Below are 22,655 nucleotides of genomic sequence, written 5' to 3' on the forward strand. Positions count from 1 at the left end.
TTTTCTTGTTCACAAGTAACATTTATTAAATTACCTCAACACATTATTCTTACAAGTTCAATAAAGGAAGTACAAGTTATTTTTTCAGTTGCAGTTAAGTACAATACGTCATGAAGTAAATGTTTTGATTTGTTACCCCCATTTATAGCAGACATAGGAAGTATACTAAGTTTTGTCACCTTATGTATCACAGTTACATGGTTATTATAAACGTGAGTGTGTGTGTGTATGTGAGTGTGCGTGTGTGTATGTACCGTTTTATATCTAGGATAGACAGACAACACATAAAGTACAGAAACGTACATTAAATATATATATATATATACTAGGTGTATATAATACTGCCCATATAACATATATGGTTATTACATACATACATACATATGTATGTCTGCATGTTAAACTATATGCCAGCATCAACAATATTGCCAGCAGCTAATAAAAATTTAGAGTATACCTATGGTTTGAATTACAAATACACATATAAACAATTGTGTGACATGTTCAATGCTCTTACTAAAAACTAATAATACCGACATTATGCAGTCGTACAGCTATGGACGTACCTAGTACTCTCCGCTAATTGCTTCAGTTTACAAATAGTGTTCACTTGGCTCGAATCGTAACGTCACACGTCACAACAACTAACTAACTAACTAAACTAAAAGGAATAGCGCATTGCAACTGCTTAAAGTCTTTTGAAAATAGCCCACCAAAGAGTGTATGCAAATGCTCAACTAACCAATGCAATTGTTTTGATTTAACTATCATACTAGCAAAGTATAAAATTAGCTCACCACTTTGCAGGTTAGTTGAACATTTGTAGGTTGCTTAACACTAACAAATTAGTAACACATATAATACATATACGCTATAGTATATCAATAGAAACTATTCAATGCGCAGCTAACTAACTGCTAATACAAGTATATAAGTATACAACGTTGTATAACCTTGTTGAACAGCCCTTTTTTGTCAGAGCTTGTCTGCAGGTATAAAAATGCAAATTCTCGTAGTTTCACTCGTAGCTTTAGCTTTAGCAAAAGTCAGTGGTTGACCGTTTGAAATGAATGCTCAATGTCTGTGGGCAGCGACGCAAGTCCATGTCCACTCTCAGTGCCCGAAATGGTGCGTATTTGGCTGTTGGAGTTAAGGGATGCCAGTTCATGGGTCTCAGAGTTGACCATCTCTACAATGGCAGAGCTGGTGGGTGTCAGCAGTTGTTCGCTTGCAATGATTTGGCTGGGTTTTCTGTAACGATATTTACTATCAGTTGGTATCACATACGAAGTTGCAGATAACTTACCGCTCATAGAATTTACTAGGCTTGGCTGTACAACGTTTGCGCAGCTTGGGAAATCCCAATTGCATGAAACCGTACTGCGGCCCGCCCACCTTAAGCATGCTCATTAAAAAGAATGTGGCATACAGCCAGCTGGTGACCATGACCACAACCAAGAATATACCAATCTGTATGTAGGGTAGTATGTTCGATGCCATCATAATACCGCCCGCAAATCCAGTCGTGGCTGCTGCCATCACCGTAGGTCCAATGATGCGGGACAGTACAAATTGGGTGGCGGCGACCCGTTCCTTGGCGTGTGAGAGGCGATAGTGAATGCCATAGTGCAGGCTAAAGTCGACAGCTAAGCCTATAGCCGTCGATACCGCTATGCTCTCCAGTATATTCAGTTGCCAGCCGAGCAGTATCAGCACCGCCACCGTATTGAATATAGTCAACGAGACGGTTATGACGGCATATATAGAAATAATCAAGTTGAGCGTAAAGCAAAGCAGCACTATTAGCGAAGCAGCCATGGCCAGCACAATGGCGACGATGGTGTCATGGGAGAGCGTATCCTGTAGGTTATAAAATTTTAAGTCGCTTATAAACCAGCCACCGCGCAACTCCAAGGGCGCTGTGCTTAGCTTTTGCTGAAACCAACTCTCGACGCTCTCATAGAAGAGCTTAATGTTGCTGTAGATTGTGCTATAGCCAACATTCGAGTCGAATTCCAAAATGAGCGCTTTCACAAGCAGCTGCTGTGACGAGCTGAAACTCTCATTGCTGCCGCTGTCCACATATTCGTCTGCTTGTGGATTCAGTGCAGCAGCGAATTTGGGACCAGCCTTGCTTTGCTGATAGAATCTTGAACGTGAGAGGTCATCGGATATGCATTGTGGCAGGCACTGCTCGAATATGTGCGGCTCATAAGGAAATTGTGCATCACAGCAGGGCGTCCGATCTTCGCGCGTTTCGTCCATGTCGTCGATGCATCTAGTTAGGTTGGATAGGGGGCATTAAAGACTTGCGGTAAACTTATAGCTATCAAAGTTGTGCTTACCTGCGATCCATAAATCTTATAAAGTTGTCAATGAAGCAGATGGGTTCCAGAAACACAAAGGTCGGCTGATAAAATGGCTGCTGTTGCATGTCCCGGCAAAAGTTTCTGAGCCACACTTGTGCTCGCTTGCTTGATATATTAAAATTATTGTCGTAGTGCAGATTGCCGTAAGAATTCGGATTCGTATAGTCGCCATCGTCCACAGCTTGCACGCCCCAAACAAATCGCATGGTCATATTCAGATTCTCCATATCCTGCATCGGCTTGGCAAACCAAAATTGATGCTTCAACTTAGTATAAATCTCAAACGGATGATGCGAGACAAATAGTTGAAAGTGTGGCTGCTGTGGCAATTGCAGACCTGGATACCAAAGCACAATAATTGCGCTAGCTGCGCCAAGCATAGCAAAAATAATTAACCACAAATATGCATAGTTCATAATGCTGTTGGTAATGCATTGCTCAAACATTACGCAAAAGCGATCAATTGACTTTTTCCAGGAGCGTAGCAATTTCTGCGTCAGTTGCTGCTGGCAAGCAATGCGGCTGGCAAAGAGGCGCTCCATGATTGAAACTGATGCAGGCAGCCAGGTGATCATAAGCAAATAGTTGGTTACAACAACTGTGCCCGCAAAGATTCTAAAAGCAAAATGAATGTTTATGCGTTAGTTATAGTTAGTACTTAAATTTAAATTAATTTGTTAAGCTTACCCAAAGCATTTGATGGCCGTTATGGAGCTGCTGTAGGAGGCAAAGAAGGCACCTGCCGTAGTAACTGAGGTGACAAACATAGACGCTGCTGCATGCCGCATGGTGAGCGCCATTAGATTCTCCAAAGTTTCCGTATGCTCGCTGTGCTCCAAAGCCGTTGGCAGCGTTGATTGCGTATTCAATGTGCTTGTTTTACTAAAGCGTTCAGCCAGTACACATTGCCAAATTTTCAAGAAGAGAAACACATCGTCAGCTCCAATGCCGATGATCACCACCACAGCAAGCAGATTCATATAGGGGAAGAAAGCAAATTCAAAAACCATGGTGTAGACAAAGTATGCTAATCCCAGCGAGAAACAAATGGCTAAGCAGGACATTAGTGTTATAAAGGCAGATCCTGTGTATAACCAAACGCAAGCCATGACAAACAGGCCGCCGAAGGAAACCAGCCAAACATCTGTGAGCAATAATTCACTGAAAAGCTCATTCTCTAGACCCAACTCCATAGCAATCACTTCCACCAGCTCGTTACTGAGATCACTGTAAGAAAATAAAGTTAACATTCAGTAAAATTACAAATTTTAAACAAATCACAACACAACAAGCAGAAATATTTATAGAAAATCAGTTTTTAGCATGGCTACAGAATCACCATCGCTAACACGCAGTCAGCGCTTGGCTGCTGTGGACGTCAAGGATCTGCTGCCAAAATGCATTGCAAAAAGGACAGTTACACAGGTGGACTATGTAAACCACATGGCGGGGGGTAAAAAAATAAGAGCCGAGAAGAAGATTAAATATCAAACGGATCCAGCGCTTATATCTGGCCACTATGCCAACAATCTCAAGGTGAATGATTTGCAGCAAAGGACTCGCACTTGGCCGTATGCCATGCACTGTCGTGAGGAGTATCGACAGTTTTTGAGACGTACCAAATGGTGCAACGAGGAAATCTACAAACTCTTTTTTGAATGTCCCCCAGTGAGATATGATCAAATAGAGGATTTCCTTAGGGATATGCAGCGAACAATTTATGGCTCTGATTATTCACCCAATGATTACGAATCATTGCTTAGCCAAAAGCGCGCAGATGTGAACAAACGCTCAACGGCATCACAGCCGAATGACTATCTTACCACATATCAAAATTCGTATAACATTGTCCAAGAGGTGGAACGTTTCCGTGAGGCTATTTACAAAAAGAGACTGCCCAAGGACATGACCATAGAAGAGTTTGAAAAGAATATGCGTAAGCTGTTCCGCAAATATGGCCTGACCACGTATTACGAGGAAGTCTGCTTGCCAGCACTGCTTACAGCCAAGGATGGCATAATGCCAGCTGGTCCCATTGATCGCTATACACTGCGCAGAATTTAGTTTTAGTGTTAACAACTTACATTGCTTCCCATTCGTGATATAGATGCAATATGCGATTGGATTGCGCAATGGGCACAAAGATCATAGCATACTTCAAATAAACAGTTGTATCCTGCAATGAGTTAATATGTTACTTTATAAGTTATGCGCTATTACTAAACACTTACATTTGGTTTCATGAAGCTCATGTCGCTCAGAAAATTGAGCACATTGTAGACTAAATTATTTTGTGTACATTCCTTTGGTGCATAACAGCGGTTGTGTTCATTACAATTGTTGTCTAGCTTTAGATAGTGAAAGTAGTCGTAGCATGTCAGCAGCAATGACTGCAGCAGTCTCACATCTTCGGTGGTCAAATCGAAACAGGAACTTTTGTTCGCCAAGAGTGCGGCATAGTTGGGCAGAGACCAGGCACGGCAGCAGTTGGACGTAAGCAGTTCTCGCTCACAAAATGCTTCGTAGCTATCCACTGAACTTATTTGTTCTTGCAGTTGGCACATGGCCAACATGCCATTCAAATCAAATAGTGAGTCTGTGGCATTAGGTCCAATGCGTTGGACAACAAAGTGCGAGTATCCGCGGTGGGGTGAGGAGTTACAGAAGTAGCCTTCGATGGATTGTGGTCCATCTTTTGATGCGTACAAGTCATTGTTGGGTAATTTGGCTTGCTTTAGCATGCGCCAAGTGCTCTTCTTGGTTTGTACGCGCTCGCTATGCTCATCCTCGTCCACAGATGTAGTGTTGCGTCCATACTCAATGGGCTCGCTGTGTTGTGTAGGCTTCAGCAAAGAGGGATTGCTGTCATTGGTGACTTCGAAGTCACGAAATACGCCGCTGTCACCAAGCCACTTGTCGCTTAGCGGTCGCCTAGTTGCTTTCAACCGTCTATTCAAGTTTATTATATGCGCCACATCTGTTTGATCTGGTTTCTTGTGCTCCTTGCGGCGCTTATTGTTTTTATGCTTGCGACCCTGACCTTTGCGGCGGTGATGGTTCGGATGTGGTTGACGGGGCAAACCGCGCGTTCTTTCAATCTTGAGCTTTTGCAACAAATCCAACGGATTTGAGAATAACTGACCGTTTCCATCAGTCTCTTGCTCCAGATTATGCCAAGCAGTGAGACGTTTGCCTAATTCAGTACCTCGCGTTTCAAAACCCTGTAATTTGTAATTTATGTGAGTTTGGGCATGCGTATAAATGATTTATATGTAGTGAGGGAGACTGGAGTACTTACCAAGGTAGGATCACTGAAGTCAGGGAGGTCATTCGTAATGAGCCCCACTATTGTGCAGGCCACGCAACAAACAGCAATGGATACAAAAACCAGGTATGGTCGCCGTGCCAGCACATGGTAATACCAGTTCATTTTCTCCGAATCGAAGCACAACATGCCGTGTATCGGCAATTGCTTAAACTTCGAAAATACTTTAAGTGAATGCACTCAGTTTGCTTTCATAGTGCTTAGAATTCGACAATTGCAGCATAAGCATCTGTCAATTTGTTTAACCTTGAGCGTTAGGCGTGACGGTGCAGTGTCCTGGGGGCAGTGCTTTTGTTGTTGTTTATGTTATAGATACCGTCTGCCTGGATTTTTCCTTGCCTGGCACATTTCCACACAATTTTTTGCTTTTTGCTTCCGCTAATAGCTTAACGTTTTAGTAATGGATTGTTTATAAGCATTTTATGTAAACACTCAAAATTAATACTAAAACAAAATGAAAAATTAATAAAAACAATGCAAATGCAAAAAATGCGCAAAACTACAATACAAGCAAAATGATCAAGTGTTGGAAAGTCTCACAATTTAGTATTTAAATACCAACATCCCCAACCGTTACTGAGAGCCACACAATGTCATTCACTTGGAAATCATAACAAAACAATAAAAGCATAACATTGGCCAAATAATTAACGTGAGAAAAATCATATAAACTTTAAGCATAATGCGGCGTCGTGTTGGTCTGGGTGCTATTCAGCAACAAAAGTTGGCTGCTGAGAAATATAGGGACAAGGGTGCTGATATACAAGAATCTCAGCTGGAGCAGATGACTAAGCAAATGGAAGTTTTTCGAGTCAAGCTGGAGGAGTTTGCCATGAAACACAAAGATGACATACGCAAGAACGCACAGTTTCGTAAGCAGTTTCAGGAAATGTGCGCAGCCATCGGTGTGGATCCACTGGCCACAGGAAAAGGTTTCTGGAGCGTGCTGGGCATGGGCGATTTTTATTACGAGCTTAGCGTCCAGGTAGTAGAGGTGTGTTTAGCAGCAAATCACAAAACTGGCGGACTTATGGAACTTGACGAACTGCGAAGAAGACTAATTGCTGCACGTGGCCAAAGTGCAGTGCATCAAGAGATAACAAAGGAGGACATACTAATGGCCGCTAAGAAGCTAAGCATCTTTGGCAATGGGTAAGCACATTGATATATGAACGCACCGTTTGCACAGTAGCTAATTTATTTTTTTAAATTACAGCTTTGTTGTTCACAAATTGGGCAAGGGCAAGTATATGGTGCAATCGATACCTGGTGAGCTTAGCATGGAGGAAACCAATATTCTTAATGCGGCATCGAACACAGAACAAGGATGTGTCACAAAGGATCAGTTAATAAATGATTTAAGTTGGACGGATTATCGCGCTCAGCAAGCTCTGGATAAAGTGTTGGGCGAAGGGCTCTGCTGGATTGACAGTCAACCTGGAAACGATACAAGTTACTGGTTTCCAAGTCTGTTTCCTGGTCGTAATACACAAATCGCTACTGCTTAGCAGTTTGAGCACATGTGTTTATTTATTAAAAATAAATTAGTTAACGAGTCTGTACATAACGTCTAAAAAATATAAGTCTGTTTAAAATGTGCATGGCTACTTAGCAGCGTAGTCCCCACATGCGCCGTTCTTATATAATTCATATTCAGTCAATATTTCAGCCTTCTCCTTTTCGAGACGAATAAACTCACTTTCGAATTTCTGTGTCAAATCACTGACAACATCCTTGTAATGTGCCTTCAATTGCTTGTATGCCTGTAGATAGTTCTCCATCTGTTCCTCATACTCTTTTTTGCTATTCAAATGAAAGAGAATTTATGAATATATAGATTTGTCTTTAATTATATGAGGTACCTCTTTAGTTGATTCTCTTCGTCCTTGCGTATTTCATTATAAGCGCAACGCTCTAGATCGTTAAGACGCTTAGAGCAGGCCTCCATATGGGCCTCAAGTTTCTCATTTTGTTTTAAGGCTTCCTTGTATTTTTCAGCCAAGCGATCATTGCGCGTTTCTAAGGCTTGGACCATAGATTTTTGCTGAACTGACTCCTCTTTTAGCTATTAAGAAAAAAAAGAGCTATGAGTAAAAACCATTACTTACATTTGTTTAAGGATCTGCTTAAAACCTTTTCACGCAGAGCTGTAATAGTCTTATCTTTCTCAGCCAACTTAATCTTTAGCTGGGCGACTTCATTATCTACACGCTTGGCGGCCTCGTCCATGATGCTGCCAATATTGGTCGCCAATTGTGTAGCCTCCTCTTTATAAGCTTCAGAGCGTTTCTCTGCCTCTGCTTTTTCCTGTACAGCCGCCTCGCTAAGATTGAGGGCATCCTGCACCTTACGCATGGCTAGCGCTTCACGTTTGCTGCTCTCGTCCAGCAGCGTGCGTGTGTATTGTAAGGATTTCTCATAATCCCTAAGCTGCTTCTGTAGACCTTCCATCTTGTCTTGATTTTCATCAGCAGCAACTTTGTTATAAAAGCGTTCCTTCAATTTAGTTTGCAAGTGTAAAATCTGTTCACCGCTTCGCTGTTTGTGATCATGCAGAGCCTTGATGAGTTCCGCCTGTGTGCGTAGCTCCTCCTGCTGGGCGGTCAACTTTGCCTCCAAAGTCTTTATGGCCTTGCCATATTTTTGTGCAAGCTGGATGAGCAATTCAATTATGTTGTAGTTAAGTGAAGTCATCATTGCTCTGCTAATATTACCTGTTCACCATTGTCCAAATGCAGTTGTGTGCGATAATTATTGAGCTCGGTCTCCATGTGATCAATAGTGCGTCGTGATCGTTCATGCATTGATTGCAGACTGCGTCGATCCTTGCGCAGCGATTCAATCTGCAGTAAGGCCTTGGATAGTGCATCGCTAGTCAGTTGTAGTCGCTCCTGCACATCTTCCAGGCTACCCGAACTCATCATGTGCTTATACTTGCCCAACTCGTTGGTCAACTGGCGGTTCTCACCCAGAACGTTGCTAATTTGGGCACGCAGTTGACTTTGCTCTGCACGAAAGTTTCGCAAATCCTCGTTGGTATCCTGAATTAGCCGTTCCACACACTGAGCAACTTCGCCAGCGGTCGAGCTGCAAGCAGGAGGAATTTTTGTTGAGTCTTTATATGGAAAATGTATTCTCTGTGCGCACTTGGGAAACGCATAATTATCAGCCTCCTGTGTCATTTTTAAATGCCTTCCCAAATACTCAATTATGTATAAAGGAGTAACTCATAATTTCTGTTTAACTATTTAAAATATATGCACTTGAAAGATTTTTTTCTTTGCTGTCACTGTTTGACAGCTCAATGACCGAGGCACAGGTGTGCATGTATAGTTAACATACTGTTATGGTCGTCCAGCGTTGCCATTGGCAACCGTCAAAACTAAAAACAGTTTTGGTCAAATTGTCGACACATACACGCTCTGGTTGACTCCCAAGATGCCATTGTTCAATAAGAAGTTTGAAGCAAAGCCCATACCACCACGCATAAATCGTTGTAATATTGGCTTTCCAACTGTCACTGAGGATATAGACAGTTTTCGTCAGATCTCTTTGAATTTGGGCAACAAGGAGCTGCGATTTGCCGATGGTATTTGGATGCATTCGACGCGCAAGGGCGATGTCGATGAAATGCTGCGTTTGAATAAAAAGTTTAAGGCATTGGAAGAGGAGAATAATATGTGTAACCTAAAGATTGAGGTTATGTTGGATCTGCTGGCAGAGCATGCAACGGAGCTGAATGAGCTGAAGCCAAAGGACAAGTGAAAGTGCAAGCAAAGTTAATGAGAGTGAGTTAAGGCTTTGTGGGAGCTGCTTTCTCTTAATCTTAAGCTAAATAAGTATTCTCTTTACAGAATCGTAAACACCGGTCATATTGATTGAAGACGGAATCACAAACAACCTTTATTTTATTCAATAGTATAATTCTTACTCATACTCAATAATAATATAAATTTTATTACTTCCTCATATAGTACTTATTTTTATTTTAAACTTATCAATGGGAACTACTACTTATATGGAGCTTTAGTAAAGCACTTGCTGTGCACTGCATTCGCTTGGACGTTGGTCTGGCTTTGTTGACTAGCCCATTGGGGCATTAATATGGATTTGTTAGGCTAACGTATCGTTGAATGGAGCTGGTCAAATTGCTGGCATTATTGTCGCCCATTGGCAGCAATCTATAGACGCCATCGCTTGTGACGACAAGCTGCCGCTTGGCTCCCGCTCTTTATTGTTATTGATAAGCCGGACGAGGGCCGCTTGTTACCCGATAACTAACGCTGCAGTGGCTGATATAAAAATAAAAAAAATAAAAAAGAACACAACAATAAAGCAGCCGATATAAAAAAATATATAACTACATACATGGGGGGTTACACTTCGAGGAAAGAATTAACATGGCTACGAGCGTAGAATTATACGGACTAGAGCTAAACCCAAATTGAGTTTGTGGCCACATTAGATAAAGCATATCCGCAGCCTAATCTACAATTGCTGTTGGTGTCTATGTACATAGTGTTATGTACATATGTATGTACATAGCTGAGCGCATAGTTTGTGGCTGATATCGGCGCACTATATCGGCTACTGTATATTTACGCGTTTTTATTGATATGCGATAAGCGAAACTGCTTATAAAATAAAAAACAACAATACGTTTGTTTAGTTGTTTCCTAAGCGACGCGTCAGTAACGATCAGCACCACCACCACACCACCACATCGGGCACCAGCAAGGGGTAACACTTGTTCGGTTCGTGTATTACAGTAGTTTGTTGATAGCCAGCCAGTCGTACGGACGCACAGCAAGCAAAACGATCGAGATCGATGTGCCTACAATATTTACTTAGTGAAAAACAAGGGCAATAACAATTGCCTCGAACAGAAAACAAATTATACTATTGAAAAGCCAAGAAGCAGACATTCACTTGCAAATGTTTGCAGTTTGTCGTTAAGTATGCGTGGCAATTGGCATTAGGTAACCGCAAATGTCGTCTATATATGTTATTCACCATAGAGCGTCTGCTGCTTTTGACGCATTCATTCCATACTACTGCTGGCCATATCAGCGTTTTCCACGTCGAAGTGATTAAGAACTAAACGAGTCGCCACCACAGTCGGTCATCAAAGTCCAACGATGCGTCTAGTGTCAGTGTCTGCAACTTGTTGTCCGTTTTCATTTTTTGAACTTAAAGCCAAAACGCTATAAACAAAGTGTCTGTTTTTTGTTGTTGTTTTATAAAGCGAGAACTGCCTAATAAATGATAGCGTATAAATCAATTGAGTGGAATGCCAATCAAATGGGAGCAACAGTGATAAATCTAGACCACAATTGGATGTGAAGTGCAGAAATTTAAACAGACTGACAGACAGACAGTCCTGTAGACTTGAATATATTTTATGCGAATTTCAAATCGATTTGTTGTGAAACTTTAATAATAGTGTTCTGAAGACTATCCTTAGCAGAAACCAGACATTGCCAGTGTTTTTCTAACTCAAACCTAGTTGTCATTTGATAAATAAGTTTTATCAACAAACAAAAAAAAAATATGATTTATTGCAGTGCTTTAGTGTGGCTCTCACTAATTAATTAATATTATACGAAAAACTCAACGAGTATGCCAAATGTGACCCAAGGATTTTTTATATGTATTAATGTGTAAATATATATTTATACAAACTATAGCCATGTATATTTGCATGTGGATCACTTGCTCTAAATGGCCAAGTAAATAAACAAAAGAAAATCGTTCACACAGCGCCGCGCACCATAAAATGTGTGAAATGTGTCTATGTGAGTGTGTGTGTGCGTGAAAATTGCAATTGCTAAAATAAATAAATAAGAACCTGAGAGCACATCATCAGCAATCAGCATCGTGGCGAGCACATATTATTTTCCTATACAAATTAAATGCAAATTCATCATTTTGCGTTTGCTCAGCATAAATTGTTTTCAAAACAAATAGAGCTTGGCCATAAATTGTTCGTGTGTGTCTGTGGCTGCGTTGAAAACTATTTGTGTGCTCGTATAAAATTTCTCGCTCTTATCTATGACATTTGACAATTCGCAACAACAAGTTGAGTTAACAAAAATGTTTGGAAAATGTTAAAAATACAACATTATATGATAATGGAGCTGCACTGCCTGCTGATCATCTGCTTGCTTTTAGATATTTGTGGGTTATTTATGGCACAAGCTTATTTCATTGACTATGCAGGTGAGCTAAACATATTTTTATACACTTTATAATTTAAAAGTAGATTAGGATATGTTAAACATGTGCCTAAATATGTAACTGACATAAGTGTGGAGCTCTCTTTTTGAGAATCGTGGTATGTCGAACAAATTTATAGTTTTTAAAGCGTGTAAATAAGTTGGTTACTTCAAAAAAAACTCACGCTTCCTTTTACTTTCTATGATAAGATACTTTGATTGTCTGTTTCTTTGATGAACAGCGCACTTTTAAACGAATTTTGTTTTGTCAACAGAAAATACTGAACTCATCCAACAACGCTCTGGCTATGATGTTAAATTGCAGTGCAATCTCAGAGGTCTAGTGGATGAGTACAGACTGAAGGAATTCAAAGTACATTGGTACTTCAAGGTAAGCTTCCAATTCTATTCATATTGCCAGCTCGCATTACCATGTATCAAATATTCCACAGCAATGCAGCGAGAATAACTGTTATCAACAGGACAATGCTGAGGATTGGACGGCTTTGCCCTGCGAGTCTAGCCTATGCGGACCTGAGCTCTGGCTACGCAATGTTACCGAAAGTTACTCCGGCTTGTACAAGTGCAGCATTAACCCTCACAACTTGGATGCAACAGAAGCAGTGGATGTGCAATTCGTGCGAACCTACCAGCTGGATGTAAAGAGTAAGTGTTTGCCTAGAGCAAACTAATCCGCGATACTAAAATGTTTTCATGCCCATAGATAGTTCCTTGGCTGCACCAGAGTTCTTGGATGCCTACCCCAGCAATATGAGCGCCCGTGCAGATAGTCGCGTCGTTTTTCAGTGCCGTGTGCATAGTGAGGAATACCCAACCATTAAATGGTTTCGTCGCGGTCACTTACCCGCAGCCGAAGCAGCTTGGCCCACAGCTGGTGCCTCAAATTTCAGCGCACACACATTGCGCTACAATGGACGCACCTATGAGCTGCTTGCTTCTGCCACGGAGAAGCTCATTGGGCCGCAGATCTATCTGAGCAAGCTTATTCTAAACAGCGTACAGCTCAAGGATGCAGGCTACTATGCCTGTGTGGCAATTAGCTACCTGGGGCATAAGATACGCGAGGCATATCTCGAAGTGCAGGAGCCGGAGTACTGGGCTGATTATGAAACCAGCGATGAGAGCGTGAGTGAGCCCAGCAGCGATCCAAGCGAGTTTCTGCTGCTCTTTCTCATGCCCATTGGCTTGGCGCTGCTGCCTTTGAGTGTTTGGGGTGGCTACTTGCTTCACAAGCGTTGCAGCAACAAGCGCAGCGAATGCGAACGCATCGAAACGCATTACTCTGACGAGGAACTGGACACGGAGCGCTATGTCCTGGGCGGCAGTTAGTATATTTAGCTGCCTCATAAAAATTTGGAACCAAAGACTGTGCTTTAGACTTTAAGCTAACGTTAATAAATTAAAACTATTTTTACTATCACAACTTTTCTTTCGTAGCAACATTTGTATGTTACTTTCAAAATTTTTTGCGTGTGCTTATTCAAAATTATATCTTGACTTTCCATTTCGGTAGTAGCTGCCTTCCACAGAAATAAAACCAACAAAGCAGGAAACAAGGCCTAAACTGCATAGCGTGTTTAAAAAACTTTCTCGATTTGCGCTCTATATATACAATATATATATAATATATATATATATATATATTAAAATATTTATATTTTGTAAATTCGATTCGCTTTCTGATGATCTACGAAATTTGCTTGCAGTTCTTCGTGTTTAGGTCGTACGAGGTGCGCACATATTTTATACGGCTGTGCGTTAGCGTGATAAACGAGAACGAAGCTATAGAAGGTTAAGCCCCAACTGTGGGATCCATAGAGGCAACAGCGAGAAAGCTATAATGTTGGGTCCTGGTTATTTTACCACTACCGTGGAATATTACGAATATCAGATGCCTGAGATGCAGTCCTATGCAATGGCACCTGCCGCAGCTGCAATGTCTTGCCTCATGCCTGTGTATGAGGACTTGCTGATGCCCTGCTTTTGTCCAATGAACTGTTGCCACAACAACTCTGCGCACAGTTCATTCGGCTGCGCACGGAGTGAGTTGCCCACAATGCATTTGACGATGCTTGGGGGCAACAGGCATCAGTCGGGCTCATGCATACACGGACTAGATGCTCAGCCAAGGGTTTTTGAATATGACGAACAAGCATCGGAAGATCAGCTATCCAATGCAGAAGAGCGTGAGGAGGAAGCCTTCCACGCATCAGAAAGTGATTGTGAGTCAAAGGACGCGACAGAAGCACCAATAACAAATCCAAAAAGTAAGCGTAAACGTATTTACCAAGCCGAGCAAGGCTATTTGGTGGAGGAGCCTACCAGCGAAACATCTGAAGGGGACCACGAAAGCGATTCATAACCTCTTTGCTGGTTACTTTTCTATACATTTACATTGTTACATCAATGTTATTGCACTTTCGGGTTGTGCCCATGCTCCAGATCAAGATCACACAACCACTGTCCACATCTGTATATATTTATTATAGGATGCGATTGTACGAGTTATTGATTGTTCATTGAGCTTGCCTCATTCATAAATAATTATATATTTTCTATGAGCTTCAAAAATTCACTGTTCTTACTTTATTTATACGTGCCTTGACTACATACATACATAATTTGATTTAAGCAATCTCTCATTCACGCACTTCTCACACACACACAGACATGCATTAACTCTCTCAGTCGCTTCCCTGCGGTTCTGTAAACTATAAACGGTGATATCTCTAGTTCACTAGTTCTAGACTATTTCCTTTCAATGTAAGTCTTCTACTACATTTATCAATAACATGTTCTTGAAGTGGACGTCCCAGCCCTAACTAGTCAGCGGAAGACTGAGTAAGCCTTATAGTTTGCAAGTTATTTATAGTATATGTATACTTTCCTAATTAGCGGATATATTTTGATTAATATGATTATATTGTTTTATAACTAGCAACCATGTAAGTTAACGAACTATTTCAAAAGATCCGAAAAATAACAATGTTATTTCTTGACTCTATAGTGAGGCATTGGTCTATTTACGGGCAAGCAAAAACAGCAGGGCTCACCCACTTTCGCTCTATTTTCAGATTCACACATTACTCTCAGCTGGGGCAGGTTCAGCGCCATCGTCAGTCGCTCAGTTGCTCTGTAGACTCGCTGGCTGTCAAACGTGTTTGGGTTGTTGTTGGTCTGCTCGGCCGACTGATTAGTTGTTGTTTATTATATTTTTTAACGCGCTCAACGTGCAATACAATTCACAGAAAACAAACAAAAACTATTTTTAGGCTGTGAAAATTTCAAAGTGCATGTAAATGTAAAAACACATGCATGCATACATAATTATTATTAACCTTTAGCAGAAGCCAGCAAAGTTTTTAAGCAAAATGTCACCGTTTGAGTGCAAATCGCGTCGTGGCACCAAAATCTCAGTCATAATACTGGGAACAGCACTATGTTTTGTTATGATGGCATACTTTGTGTTCGGTGACAGCAACGATGAGCAGGGATTGAAGAAACTACGCATGATCTCGGTTGTAAGTAGTAAATCACCATACGGGTCGTATAATTAACTTATATTACATATGCGTGTCTTTGCTTTCACAGCTGTTTCGCCATGGTGCAAAGAGTCCCAGTGGCTTCTATCCGAATGATCCACATGCGGCACATGATTGGCATGAAGGCCTAGGTGCGCTCACTCCGGCAAGTTTATTTCACATTAGTGATGCTTCATTTGTAATAAAAACTATTATCTTTATAGAAGGGCAGTTTGCAGTCTTACAATCTGGGTAAGAATCTTCGTATGCGATATTATCGTTTATTGCCAGCCAACAGCATCTACACTCAGCAGCAGGTGCATGTCTTAAGCTCAGCCGCGGAACGCTGTGTGGTGCGTCAGAGTGAAATTAATACTGGTGATAACAAGCTGTGTGTCTTATCAGTTGGTGGTTATCTTTTAGATGAGCGCGCAAAGCGTTTTGGCAGGCCTAATGCCACCGCTGGAGAACAACAATGTGCTACCCATACCCTGGCAACCAGTGGCTATCAATACTCTTGCGCGCAGTGATGACATTGTAAGTTTTATTTTGCTTTTATTATTTCATAAAAAATTATGCTAAATCATTTTTCAGCTGTTGGCCCAAAAGAAACCCTGTCTGAAGTATGAGAATATTCTTCAGAAGCTCTATAAAGCTCCACCACCCGAGCTACATAAGCTAAATGAGGATCACAAGGCGCTCTACAAACTGCTGAGCAAGAACACAGGCAGGGTATGCAGTTGTTATTCATTAATGTCATTTCGCACATATTGTGTAATCTCTTGTTTAAATTTCAGAACATATCCAATGTCCTGGATGTTGAGCTTCTGTATAATACACTTAAAACAGAAGAGGAGGCCAGCTTGGCGTTGCCCGACTGGACAGAGAATATATATCCGGAGGAAATTAGACCATTGGCAGAGCGCAGTTATGTTCTATTTACCGAAACACATCTTATGAAGCGTATAAAGGGCGGCGCCTTTCTTGCCGAAATACTTAAAAAAATGCAAAACAAGCGTCGAAAGAATTTAAATCCTGATCGCAAGATCTTTCTTTATTCAGCGCATGATGTAACGCTTGTCAACGTTATGAACTCACTGGGCATCTTGGATCAGACGGCCAATTTGCCGGAATATGCTTCGGCTTTAGTATTTGAGCTGCATCACAGCAAATCCTTTAGTGATGGTGATTTTGAAGTGAAGGTAACTAATGTGTTATTCAAAACTTCACTGTTTCTAATATTAATATCTGTGTATCCAGCTGGTTTACTACTACAACAGTGAGGATAAGTTTCCCAAGGAGCTGAGCATACCCGATTGCAATGCACCCTGTTCGCTAAGTCAATTTAGCGCCACATTGGAGCCACTACTCTTGGACAACTATGATGAGACTTGCGAGAATCCTACTCCCGATTGCAAGAACTGATGATTTTAAGTTAATGAATTTATGTTTTACGTTATTGTTATTGTTGACAAGATATACTTTTAATATATTCTAGTATCATTTGAACAGTCTTTCTATGTATATATTTTATATATTCAAAATTTCTTATTCACTGTTTTTCGTTCAGAAGCTAGCACCTTTATCCTCAGCATACAGAAAATAAATTGGCACGTTTATCTTATCACTGACATGCACAACCTCTGTATGGCTAATTAGATGTATCGCCGCAAGTCCATAAAATAGCATTGGTAGTCCTGGGACGATTTTCAAAGACAAATACATATGTATATGTAGGTATAAGTACCTTGTATTGAGTATTGAGACTCACCCAAGTTAATGATTTTCAGGAATCGAAAGAATTTGTCTTCCAGCGACAGATCTTGTACTTCGCGTTTGCTGCAGTGATATTTCATGTAAGGATAACACGCTGTGCGCAAAATATGATAGTTTGTCCCCGTCTCTAATGTCCAATTGAAGTGGGACATACCGCGCTGATCATTTTGAACGTCTCTAAACTAAATTAACAGTGAAATTTTAATTTACATATATATAAATTCATTTGTACGTGTTTTGTTACTTACCTTTACAAAATATGATGTCCAAGGCGGTTCATGACATTGCTTTAAATACGCTGTTAAAACTTCGGAGGCCCGCGGCTTTAGCAAGATCTGCGTAAGTCTCATTTTCACAAATAAACAAACATACATATATTGCATAAAACAACACAAACAGCTGTTTATGTGCAAAGCGATGCCGGACATATTCGTAGCTTCGATAACTTCGATAACACCGCAGGTGTCAGTTGGCGGCCATTTTAAAATCGCTTTTAAACTTTTTGCAGGTCTTTGCTTATTCAAAACTTTGGTCTTCGCCCATTTGCGACTCGAAATGTGGATGTCGAACATTTTGATTTATTACCTATTCATAATGAGCGATTATTGTCATACACAGCCGATTCGGAGGAGCGCAAGGAACTAGAAAATGCGCTCATCCAAATTCTGAACACCGTAGAGAAAGTGCCAATCATGATAAACGGCGAAGAGTTCTATAATAAAAATGAGGTGTTTCAAATATTACCCTACAATATTAAGCAGCCTGTTGCCAGGTACTAACTTTATTAGTCGAATAGTAGATAAATAAATATATTCATTTTTTTACAGATACACTCAAGCGCATAGGAATCAAATCGAAAAAGCGATTGATGTTGCGGTCAAGGCCCAAGTTGAATGGGACCACACCAAGTTAAGCAAACGCATGGCTATTTGGGAGCGTGCCGCTAAATTAATAGCTCAGAAGTATCGTTTCAAAATTGTGGCAGCCACTATGCTGGGTCAGGGCAAGACCTTGCGACAGGCTGAGATCGATGTGGCTGAGCTTGTGGATTTTTTACGCATCAATCCTGTATTTCTGCGAGACCTGGCCAACTATGAGCCAGTTAACGATCGCCCAACTGCCTGTCGCAATCACATGAGAATGCGTGGGCTCACTGGATTTGTGGCCGCCATCAGTCCCTTTAACTACACCAGCATTGCGGGTAACTTGGCATATACACCCGCGCTCATGGGCAACGCTGTGCTGTGGAAGCCTTCGGACTCGGCCATACTATCGAACTGGTATGTGTTCAAGGCATTACGCGAGGCTGGCGTGCCAGATGGAGTTGTCAATTTTGTACCTGCCCCGGAGATGATCTTCGCCTCGATATGCACACAACACCCCAAATTGGCAGGCGTACACTTTACGGGAACTGCTGCTGTGTTAAAAATACTTTGGCAACTGGTAGCGCAAAAGATTAATGTCTATGAGAATTACCCACGCCTGTTGGGAGACTGCGGTGGAAAAAACTTTCACTTTGTGCATTCTTCCGCAGACCCAAGGGTTGCAGTTGCCTGCACCGTACGTGCCGCATTTGAATATGCTGGTCAGAAGTGTTCCTCCTGCTCAATGTTATATGTGCCCGAGTCGATGTGGGAGGCACAGATTAGGAAGCCCTTGATGGATGTCACACGCAAGCTGTTTGTTAGCGAGGCCACCTACTGTGACTGTTTCTACTCGGCTGTGATCAACAAAAAGGCCTATGACCGCATTCAGGTGCATTTGAAATATGTACACAATAATCCTCACTGCGAGGTGTTGTTGGGTGGCACGTGTTCCAAGAAACGTGGCTACTATGTTGATCCCACTATTGTGCGCATAACCAATCTGGATGATCGTCTCTGCAAAGAGGAGCTACTTGCACCTATATTATGCGTGTATGTCTATAAGGATGAAAACGTGCATGAGCTTATGGAAAAAGTATCGCAAATTAATCATGGTCTCAGTGGTTCCGTTTTCGCTAAGGATGATATATTCATTAAGCAGGCCTGCGATGCGTTCAAATTGAATGTGGGCAATCTTAATATAAACGACAAATCCACGGGCTCTATGGTGGGTCACCAACCATTTGGTGCTGGCCACATGACTGGAACCAATGAAAAAATGGGCAGTCCACACTATTTGATGCGTTGGACATCTCCGCAAATCATTAAAGAATCCTTTGAGCCACATACGAACATTTACTATCCCTATATGGAAATTAGCGAAAAAATACCTAGGGTTAAAAACACGAATTCGGATAAATATAAAATGTTGGAAAAATTAAATACAGACAACGTTGATTAAATATTATATACTCTAAATCGAAAACATATTTCGTATTTATTGTAGACTAATTCTCGACTATTAATTATTCTAAACATAAGCTTGAACTCACAATATATGAGATTTATTTTAATATAAAACTAAGATTTGATAATTTTCAAGTTTTTCAGAACCTAGCATAGTACTATGCTGGTATTGACAATACTTTCAAAAATTTTATAGTTAAAACAAAATGAAATGTTTGGTTGGCAAAGACTGCAACACGTTGTACCCATAACAACGATTTGTCTATGGCTGCTGATGTTGATGCCAACACTAACAGAGCAGCGATTGATAAAAGGTAAGCACAAGCGAACGCGTGGTTTGTTACAGAATGAGGATTCTTCCTGGAGAAGAGAGCCGGAAATGGACGATATTAGTGTGAAGCGTATGTATGATGCCTATTGGGACCGACAAACGGAGCTTAAAAATGCTGTTGAACATCATATGATCTTAGATGAAGGAAATGGAGCTCTAATAGATAAAGAGCATGAGGAGTCTATGAGAGAGCGCATGGAATTTGACAAAGAGCATAGAACTGCTTTGCCTGCAAAAAGTCAATGTGTTCCACAGCCGGCAAGGGTAGAAATTACACATAATCATCCTTATCAGAAATCTAAAGATCAGTTGCATGGTCCACAGCAGAAAGAGGAGTGCGTGCCAAAATCTAATACAATTCCTTGCGAAAGCAGCATGATAATAATAACTGTGCCCTCGAAATTGCTAAGGCAGCCGTCGCAGCCTGATCTAATAATTACGCCTTCTGTAACGCCCACTGTTACGCCCACAATAGGTACTGATGAGAAAGATAAGGAAGATACGGGCAATCGACGCCTAGCCAAATTAAATCGTATATACAAAGAGTTTTCCAAGATCTGGCAGCAAGCCTTGCCGGATGCAAGTAGCCCCAATGTATCAAGAGTTCAAATACCAGCGGGCAAGCCCATACAACTAACTGCATTAGATGATCTGCTTAACGTTGTGGAGCATCTCAGGCAACCACATGCAGTAGATAATATAGCCGAAGCCATAAAAGACAAAATGCGGCAGGAAGAAGAAATTGTCAGAAGCTGCCATTGTCAACACCAAAGCGAAGAAAAGTGTTACACGGGAATGGACTCGAATGTCTTTAAGCGATTGGCCAGAGAGTTCAAGGCGCTGCAACCGCATGCTAAGGCTGGTGGACTTTACCAGGAGTACATGAAGCAACTCACAGATATAATTAAGGGGGAGAAGTCTGCGCTCAAGGCCAATGATCTAAACGAATGCCATTGTCGCGCCGTTAAGCCCGCCAACTTGGCATCGGATCCTGTGGCCGCCAATCGATTCGAAGAGTTTACACGCTGCCGTTGCGATGGGGTCTGCAAGGAAACTTCAGCAGCCATTCAGGCGCAGGCACCATGTAAGTCGCAGCCAATTGAAGCAAGCGCCAATTCAGCTGAAAACATGGACTGCTCAAAGGCGCTGCAATCGTTTATGAGACTCAACCTCAACCCAGAGAACAATCTAATTGGAGGCAACAAGCCGTACTATTTATCCAACTCCAGAAGCAGGCAAATGATATGGAATGAGGTGCCGCTAGTAAAGTCAGTACGTACTAAAGTTGCAACTGCCACAGTTGCTGCTAGGCCTATAGATCAGGAAGCTCGAACATCCAAACTCAAACCTACAGTTCATAACCCCCAACAGACAAACACCATTGAGAGTTTATGTGAAACCTATCAAAGGCAGTTACACAAGCTGGATAAGCTGCTGCAAAGTAGGCAACATGGCTCACAGGAAGCTGTTAAAGTGGCCGCTAAGCGCGGACTTACTGATGGCACTGGAATGCCGCCTATGCCCAATGATGCAAAGTTTCCCGAAGTGTTGGTTAGTCAAGTGGGCTTGCCACAACAGATGGGTGGTGGTAATATGATTGACAGTATGGCCAGACAGTTGAACATATTGCCTACGGATCTGGCTCAGCGTATTGCCGCTGCTAGTGGAATGAACTCTCAGGCGCAGGCACAGTCACAGCCAATACCACAGACTCAGCCTATTGGGATGGCGGCTTTTAACATGCCAGCTGGCATTAGCCCGGGTAAGTTGTTTTGAGTTATGTCACAGCCCAAGTTACCAAGATTTCTACAAAGCAAGCCAGACAGGCGGCACTCAACTGCCAAACACCGCATTTCCTCAGCAAGCGTCGCCAGCGCCGGCTACCTTAGGTCCTGTGCTCGAAAAGATATTACATCGCCTGCAGCTCATGCAGGATATCAATTTTAGCCAGTATGGGGGCGATTCTTTAGACGACCAAGGACTACCTTGTTGCTTTCCTGAACCCACCGATGGTAAGACTGAAACAACTTCCGTAAGCTTTCATTTAACAACTTTTTATTTTTAGGCGCACCCTGTGAGCTGCGCGGCTCTTGGGAATCCCTTTTGCTAGGTATTCGTATTATTATACACGAAGATCCTTCAGCAAAAAAGGACGACACACCAACCTGCATACAACCAAAGACCAGAAGTCAACGCTCCAGCGGCAGCCTAGTTCGTCGCCAGTGTATCAAGATGAGCCAAGAAAAGCTTAAGGAAGTGTCTGGCAAAGGGCAGAAAACACGCATGAAACTTTTAAATATAACCATAGAGGAAACAGTTCCGCCACGGCCACACGAACTGCTAGAAAACATAACAGAGTGGAAATTTCAAGGTAGCACTCTAAATAGTTTGGGGGGACCGTTGACAATATCATGTCAGAAGATGGATTCGAATTTAATAGGCTCGTTTGTGGGGTTCTGTCGTACTTGTGGCTGCATCGATAGTATTTTTGGTAGCTGGACTTTTTGTCAGCCCTCTAGAGGCTGTCAGGATATAACCATGTCCATTTTTGATAGGCGTGATGTTATGCGACGTTATACCTTGGATGAGAAACGCAGGAATCGAATTAAGGAGCAGCTGTATATGAAGAGTAAATATGGCAAGAATGACAAAGCACACGGGTCACAAGTAAATTTTGCTAAAACAACAGCAAAACCGTAAAGATTTATCCTTTTTTGTTTTTTATTTTCTTTCTAATATGCATTTAATTTTGTGTTTTTTGTATATT

At 41.7% G+C, this 22,655-nt stretch overlaps 10 protein-coding genes across 14 annotated transcripts; 7 read left to right on the forward strand and 3 right to left on the reverse strand.

Moving 5' to 3' along the window:
• Positions 1 to 59: 59 nt before the first annotated feature.
• On the reverse strand, positions 60 to 6,146 carry LOC108602342 (protein dispatched). The gene is made up of 7 exons (XM_017990437.2): positions 5,668 to 6,146; positions 4,601 to 5,590; positions 4,454 to 4,545; positions 3,057 to 3,596; positions 2,346 to 2,984; positions 1,307 to 2,278; positions 60 to 1,251 (listed from the first exon to the last, which is right to left on the reverse strand). The coding sequence occupies exons 1-7, from the start codon at positions 5,821 to 5,823 to the stop codon at positions 1,047 to 1,049; spliced, it is 3,594 nt and encodes a 1,197-aa protein (XP_017845926.1). The 5' UTR covers positions 5,824 to 6,146; the 3' UTR covers positions 60 to 1,046.
• On the forward strand, positions 3,633 to 4,518 carry LOC108602350. Its single transcript, XM_017990450.2, has one exon. It carries the CDS (start codon positions 3,693 to 3,695, stop codon positions 4,431 to 4,433), a length of 741 nt encoding a protein of 246 aa, XP_017845939.1. The 5' UTR covers positions 3,633 to 3,692; the 3' UTR covers positions 4,434 to 4,518.
• A 117-nt stretch (positions 6,147 to 6,263) lies between the features above and the next one.
• Positions 6,264 to 7,275, forward strand: LOC108602349 (vacuolar-sorting protein SNF8). Its single transcript, XM_017990449.1, has 2 exons — positions 6,264 to 6,846; positions 6,911 to 7,275. The coding sequence occupies exons 1-2, from the start codon at positions 6,377 to 6,379 to the stop codon at positions 7,200 to 7,202; spliced, it is 762 nt and encodes a 253-aa protein (XP_017845938.1). The 5' UTR covers positions 6,264 to 6,376; the 3' UTR covers positions 7,203 to 7,275.
• On the reverse strand, positions 7,205 to 8,963 carry LOC108602345 (myosin-11). 2 transcript variants are annotated; one of them, XM_017990440.2, is made up of 5 exons: positions 8,842 to 8,963; positions 8,409 to 8,781; positions 7,828 to 8,346; positions 7,557 to 7,759; positions 7,205 to 7,497 (listed from the first exon to the last, which is right to left on the reverse strand). In XM_017990440.2, the coding sequence occupies exons 1-5, from the start codon at positions 8,874 to 8,876 to the stop codon at positions 7,299 to 7,301; spliced, it is 1,329 nt and encodes a 442-aa protein (XP_017845929.1). In that variant the 5' UTR covers positions 8,877 to 8,963; the 3' UTR covers positions 7,205 to 7,298. The 2 variants fall into 2 exon arrangements, with proteins under 2 accessions (XP_017845929.1, XP_017845928.1); XM_017990439.2 differs by having other exon boundaries at positions 8,409 to 8,963.
• Positions 8,964 to 9,040: 77 nt separating this feature from the next.
• Positions 9,041 to 9,634, forward strand: LOC108602353 (protein chibby homolog 1). The gene is made up of 2 exons (XM_017990452.1): positions 9,041 to 9,482; positions 9,549 to 9,634. Exon 1 carries the CDS (start codon positions 9,133 to 9,135, stop codon positions 9,457 to 9,459), a length of 327 nt encoding a protein of 108 aa, XP_017845941.1. The 5' UTR covers positions 9,041 to 9,132; the 3' UTR covers positions 9,460 to 9,482; positions 9,549 to 9,634.
• Positions 9,635 to 10,466: 832 nt separating this feature from the next.
• Positions 10,467 to 13,345, forward strand: LOC108604700 (fibroblast growth factor receptor-like 1). Its single transcript, XM_017994261.1, has 4 exons — positions 10,467 to 11,913; positions 12,185 to 12,300; positions 12,362 to 12,575; positions 12,634 to 13,345. Exons 1-4 carry the CDS (start codon positions 11,799 to 11,801, stop codon positions 13,257 to 13,259), a joined length of 1,071 nt encoding a protein of 356 aa, XP_017849750.1. The 5' UTR covers positions 10,467 to 11,798; the 3' UTR covers positions 13,260 to 13,345.
• Positions 13,346 to 15,067: 1,722 nt separating this feature from the next.
• On the forward strand, positions 15,068 to 16,959 carry LOC108604447 (lysosomal acid phosphatase). The gene is made up of 7 exons (XM_017993927.1): positions 15,068 to 15,451; positions 15,522 to 15,617; positions 15,676 to 15,804; positions 15,875 to 15,988; positions 16,046 to 16,183; positions 16,249 to 16,653; positions 16,712 to 16,959. The coding sequence occupies exons 1-7, from the start codon at positions 15,302 to 15,304 to the stop codon at positions 16,874 to 16,876; spliced, it is 1,197 nt and encodes a 398-aa protein (XP_017849416.1). The 5' UTR covers positions 15,068 to 15,301; the 3' UTR covers positions 16,877 to 16,959.
• On the reverse strand, positions 16,952 to 17,456 carry LOC108604449 (uncharacterized protein C15orf61 homolog). The gene is made up of 2 exons (XM_017993928.1): positions 17,223 to 17,456; positions 16,952 to 17,148 (listed from the first exon to the last, which is right to left on the reverse strand). The coding sequence occupies exons 1-2, from the start codon at positions 17,377 to 17,379 to the stop codon at positions 17,018 to 17,020; spliced, it is 288 nt and encodes a 95-aa protein (XP_017849417.1). The 5' UTR covers positions 17,380 to 17,456; the 3' UTR covers positions 16,952 to 17,017.
• LOC108604446 (delta-1-pyrroline-5-carboxylate dehydrogenase, mitochondrial) lies at positions 17,407 to 19,569 on the forward strand. Its single transcript, XM_017993926.2, has 3 exons — positions 17,407 to 17,566; positions 17,736 to 17,999; positions 18,055 to 19,569. The coding sequence occupies exons 1-3, from the start codon at positions 17,487 to 17,489 to the stop codon at positions 19,550 to 19,552; spliced, it is 1,842 nt and encodes a 613-aa protein (XP_017849415.1). The 5' UTR covers positions 17,407 to 17,486; the 3' UTR covers positions 19,553 to 19,569.
• Positions 19,570 to 19,715: 146 nt separating this feature from the next.
• LOC108604836 lies at positions 19,716 to 22,623 on the forward strand. 4 transcript variants are annotated; one of them, XM_017994453.1, is made up of 4 exons: positions 19,716 to 20,152; positions 20,216 to 21,650; positions 21,703 to 21,900; positions 21,954 to 22,623. In XM_017994453.1, exons 1-4 carry the CDS (start codon positions 19,769 to 19,771, stop codon positions 22,586 to 22,588), a joined length of 2,652 nt encoding a protein of 883 aa, XP_017849942.1. In that variant the 5' UTR covers positions 19,716 to 19,768; the 3' UTR covers positions 22,589 to 22,623. The 4 variants fall into 4 exon arrangements, with proteins under 4 accessions (XP_017849942.1, XP_017849943.1, XP_017849941.1 ...); XM_017994454.1 differs by having other exon boundaries at positions 19,716 to 19,958; positions 20,028 to 21,650; XM_017994452.1 differs by having other exon boundaries at positions 19,716 to 21,650.
• Positions 22,624 to 22,655: the final 32 nt, after the last annotated feature.

The sequence above is a fragment of the Drosophila busckii genome, chromosome 3R, assembly GCF_011750605.1.
Source record: "Drosophila busckii strain San Diego stock center, stock number 13000-0081.31 chromosome 3R, ASM1175060v1, whole genome shotgun sequence".
NCBI classification, from domain to species: domain Eukaryota; kingdom Metazoa; phylum Arthropoda; class Insecta; order Diptera; family Drosophilidae; genus Drosophila; species Drosophila busckii.

What these genes read in the sequence shown, in the direction of transcription:
- LOC108602350 (XM_017990450.2), top strand. Translation starts at nt 3,693, where the DNA reads ATGGCTACAGAATCACCATCGCTAACACGCAGTCAGCGCTTGGCTGCT.
- LOC108602342 (XM_017990437.2), bottom strand. Translation starts at nt 5,823, where the DNA reads ATGTTGTGCTTCGATTCGGAGAAAATGAACTGGTATTACCATGTGCTG. An exon ending in ACGGCCATCAAATGCTTTGG is followed by an intron (nt 2,985 to 3,056) that starts GTAAGCTTAACA and finishes TTTTGCTTTTAG; the next exon opens with AATCTTTGCGGGCACAGTTG. An exon ending in CCTAGTAAATTCTATGAGCG is followed by an intron (nt 1,252 to 1,306) that starts GTAAGTTATCTG and finishes ATATCGTTACAG; the next exon opens with AAAACCCAGCCAAATCATTG.
- LOC108602349 (XM_017990449.1), top strand. Translation starts at nt 6,377, where the DNA reads ATGCGGCGTCGTGTTGGTCTGGGTGCTATTCAGCAACAAAAGTTGGCT. An exon ending in CTAAGCATCTTTGGCAATGG is followed by an intron (nt 6,847 to 6,910) that starts GTAAGCACATTG and finishes TTTAAATTACAG; the next exon opens with CTTTGTTGTTCACAAATTGG.
- LOC108602345 (XM_017990439.2), bottom strand. Translation starts at nt 8,876, where the DNA reads ATGACACAGGAGGCTGATAATTATGCGTTTCCCAAGTGCGCACAGAGA. An exon ending in ATTTGGACAATGGTGAACAG is followed by an intron (nt 8,347 to 8,408) that starts GTAATATTAGCA and finishes TTGCTCATCCAG; the next exon opens with CTTGCACAAAAATATGGCAA. An exon ending in TTACAGCTCTGCGTGAAAAG is followed by an intron (nt 7,760 to 7,827) that starts GTTTTAAGCAGA and finishes TTTTCTTAATAG; the next exon opens with CTAAAAGAGGAGTCAGTTCA.
- LOC108602353 (XM_017990452.1), top strand. Translation starts at nt 9,133, where the DNA reads ATGCCATTGTTCAATAAGAAGTTTGAAGCAAAGCCCATACCACCACGC.
- LOC108604700 (XM_017994261.1), top strand. Translation starts at nt 11,799, where the DNA reads ATGTTAAAAATACAACATTATATGATAATGGAGCTGCACTGCCTGCTG. An exon ending in TTATTTCATTGACTATGCAG is followed by an intron (nt 11,914 to 12,184) that starts GTGAGCTAAACA and finishes TTTTGTCAACAG; the next exon opens with AAAATACTGAACTCATCCAA. An exon ending in CTACCAGCTGGATGTAAAGA is followed by an intron (nt 12,576 to 12,633) that starts GTAAGTGTTTGC and finishes TCATGCCCATAG; the next exon opens with ATAGTTCCTTGGCTGCACCA.
- LOC108604447 (XM_017993927.1), top strand. Translation starts at nt 15,302, where the DNA reads ATGTCACCGTTTGAGTGCAAATCGCGTCGTGGCACCAAAATCTCAGTC. An exon ending in TTGCGCGCAGTGATGACATT is followed by an intron (nt 15,989 to 16,045) that starts GTAAGTTTTATT and finishes ATCATTTTTCAG; the next exon opens with CTGTTGGCCCAAAAGAAACC. An exon ending in TGAGCAAGAACACAGGCAGG is followed by an intron (nt 16,184 to 16,248) that starts GTATGCAGTTGT and finishes TTTAAATTTCAG; the next exon opens with AACATATCCAATGTCCTGGA.
- LOC108604449 (XM_017993928.1), bottom strand. Translation starts at nt 17,379, where the DNA reads ATGTCCCACTTCAATTGGACATTAGAGACGGGGACAAACTATCATATT. An exon ending in CCTGAAAATCATTAACTTGG is followed by an intron (nt 17,149 to 17,222) that starts GTGAGTCTCAAT and finishes AAATCGTCCCAG; the next exon opens with GACTACCAATGCTATTTTAT.
- LOC108604446 (XM_017993926.2), top strand. Translation starts at nt 17,487, where the DNA reads ATGATGTCCAAGGCGGTTCATGACATTGCTTTAAATACGCTGTTAAAA. An exon ending in GCGGCTTTAGCAAGATCTGC is followed by an intron (nt 17,567 to 17,735) that starts GTAAGTCTCATT and finishes AACTTTTTGCAG; the next exon opens with GTCTTTGCTTATTCAAAACT. An exon ending in ATTAAGCAGCCTGTTGCCAG is followed by an intron (nt 18,000 to 18,054) that starts GTACTAACTTTA and finishes ATTTTTTTACAG; the next exon opens with ATACACTCAAGCGCATAGGA.
- LOC108604836 (XM_017994452.1), top strand. Translation starts at nt 19,769, where the DNA reads ATGTTTGGTTGGCAAAGACTGCAACACGTTGTACCCATAACAACGATT. An exon ending in GCCAGCTGGCATTAGCCCGG is followed by an intron (nt 21,651 to 21,702) that starts GTAAGTTGTTTT and finishes ATTTCTACAAAG; the next exon opens with CAAGCCAGACAGGCGGCACT. An exon ending in CTTTCCTGAACCCACCGATG is followed by an intron (nt 21,901 to 21,953) that starts GTAAGACTGAAA and finishes TTTTATTTTTAG; the next exon opens with GCGCACCCTGTGAGCTGCGC.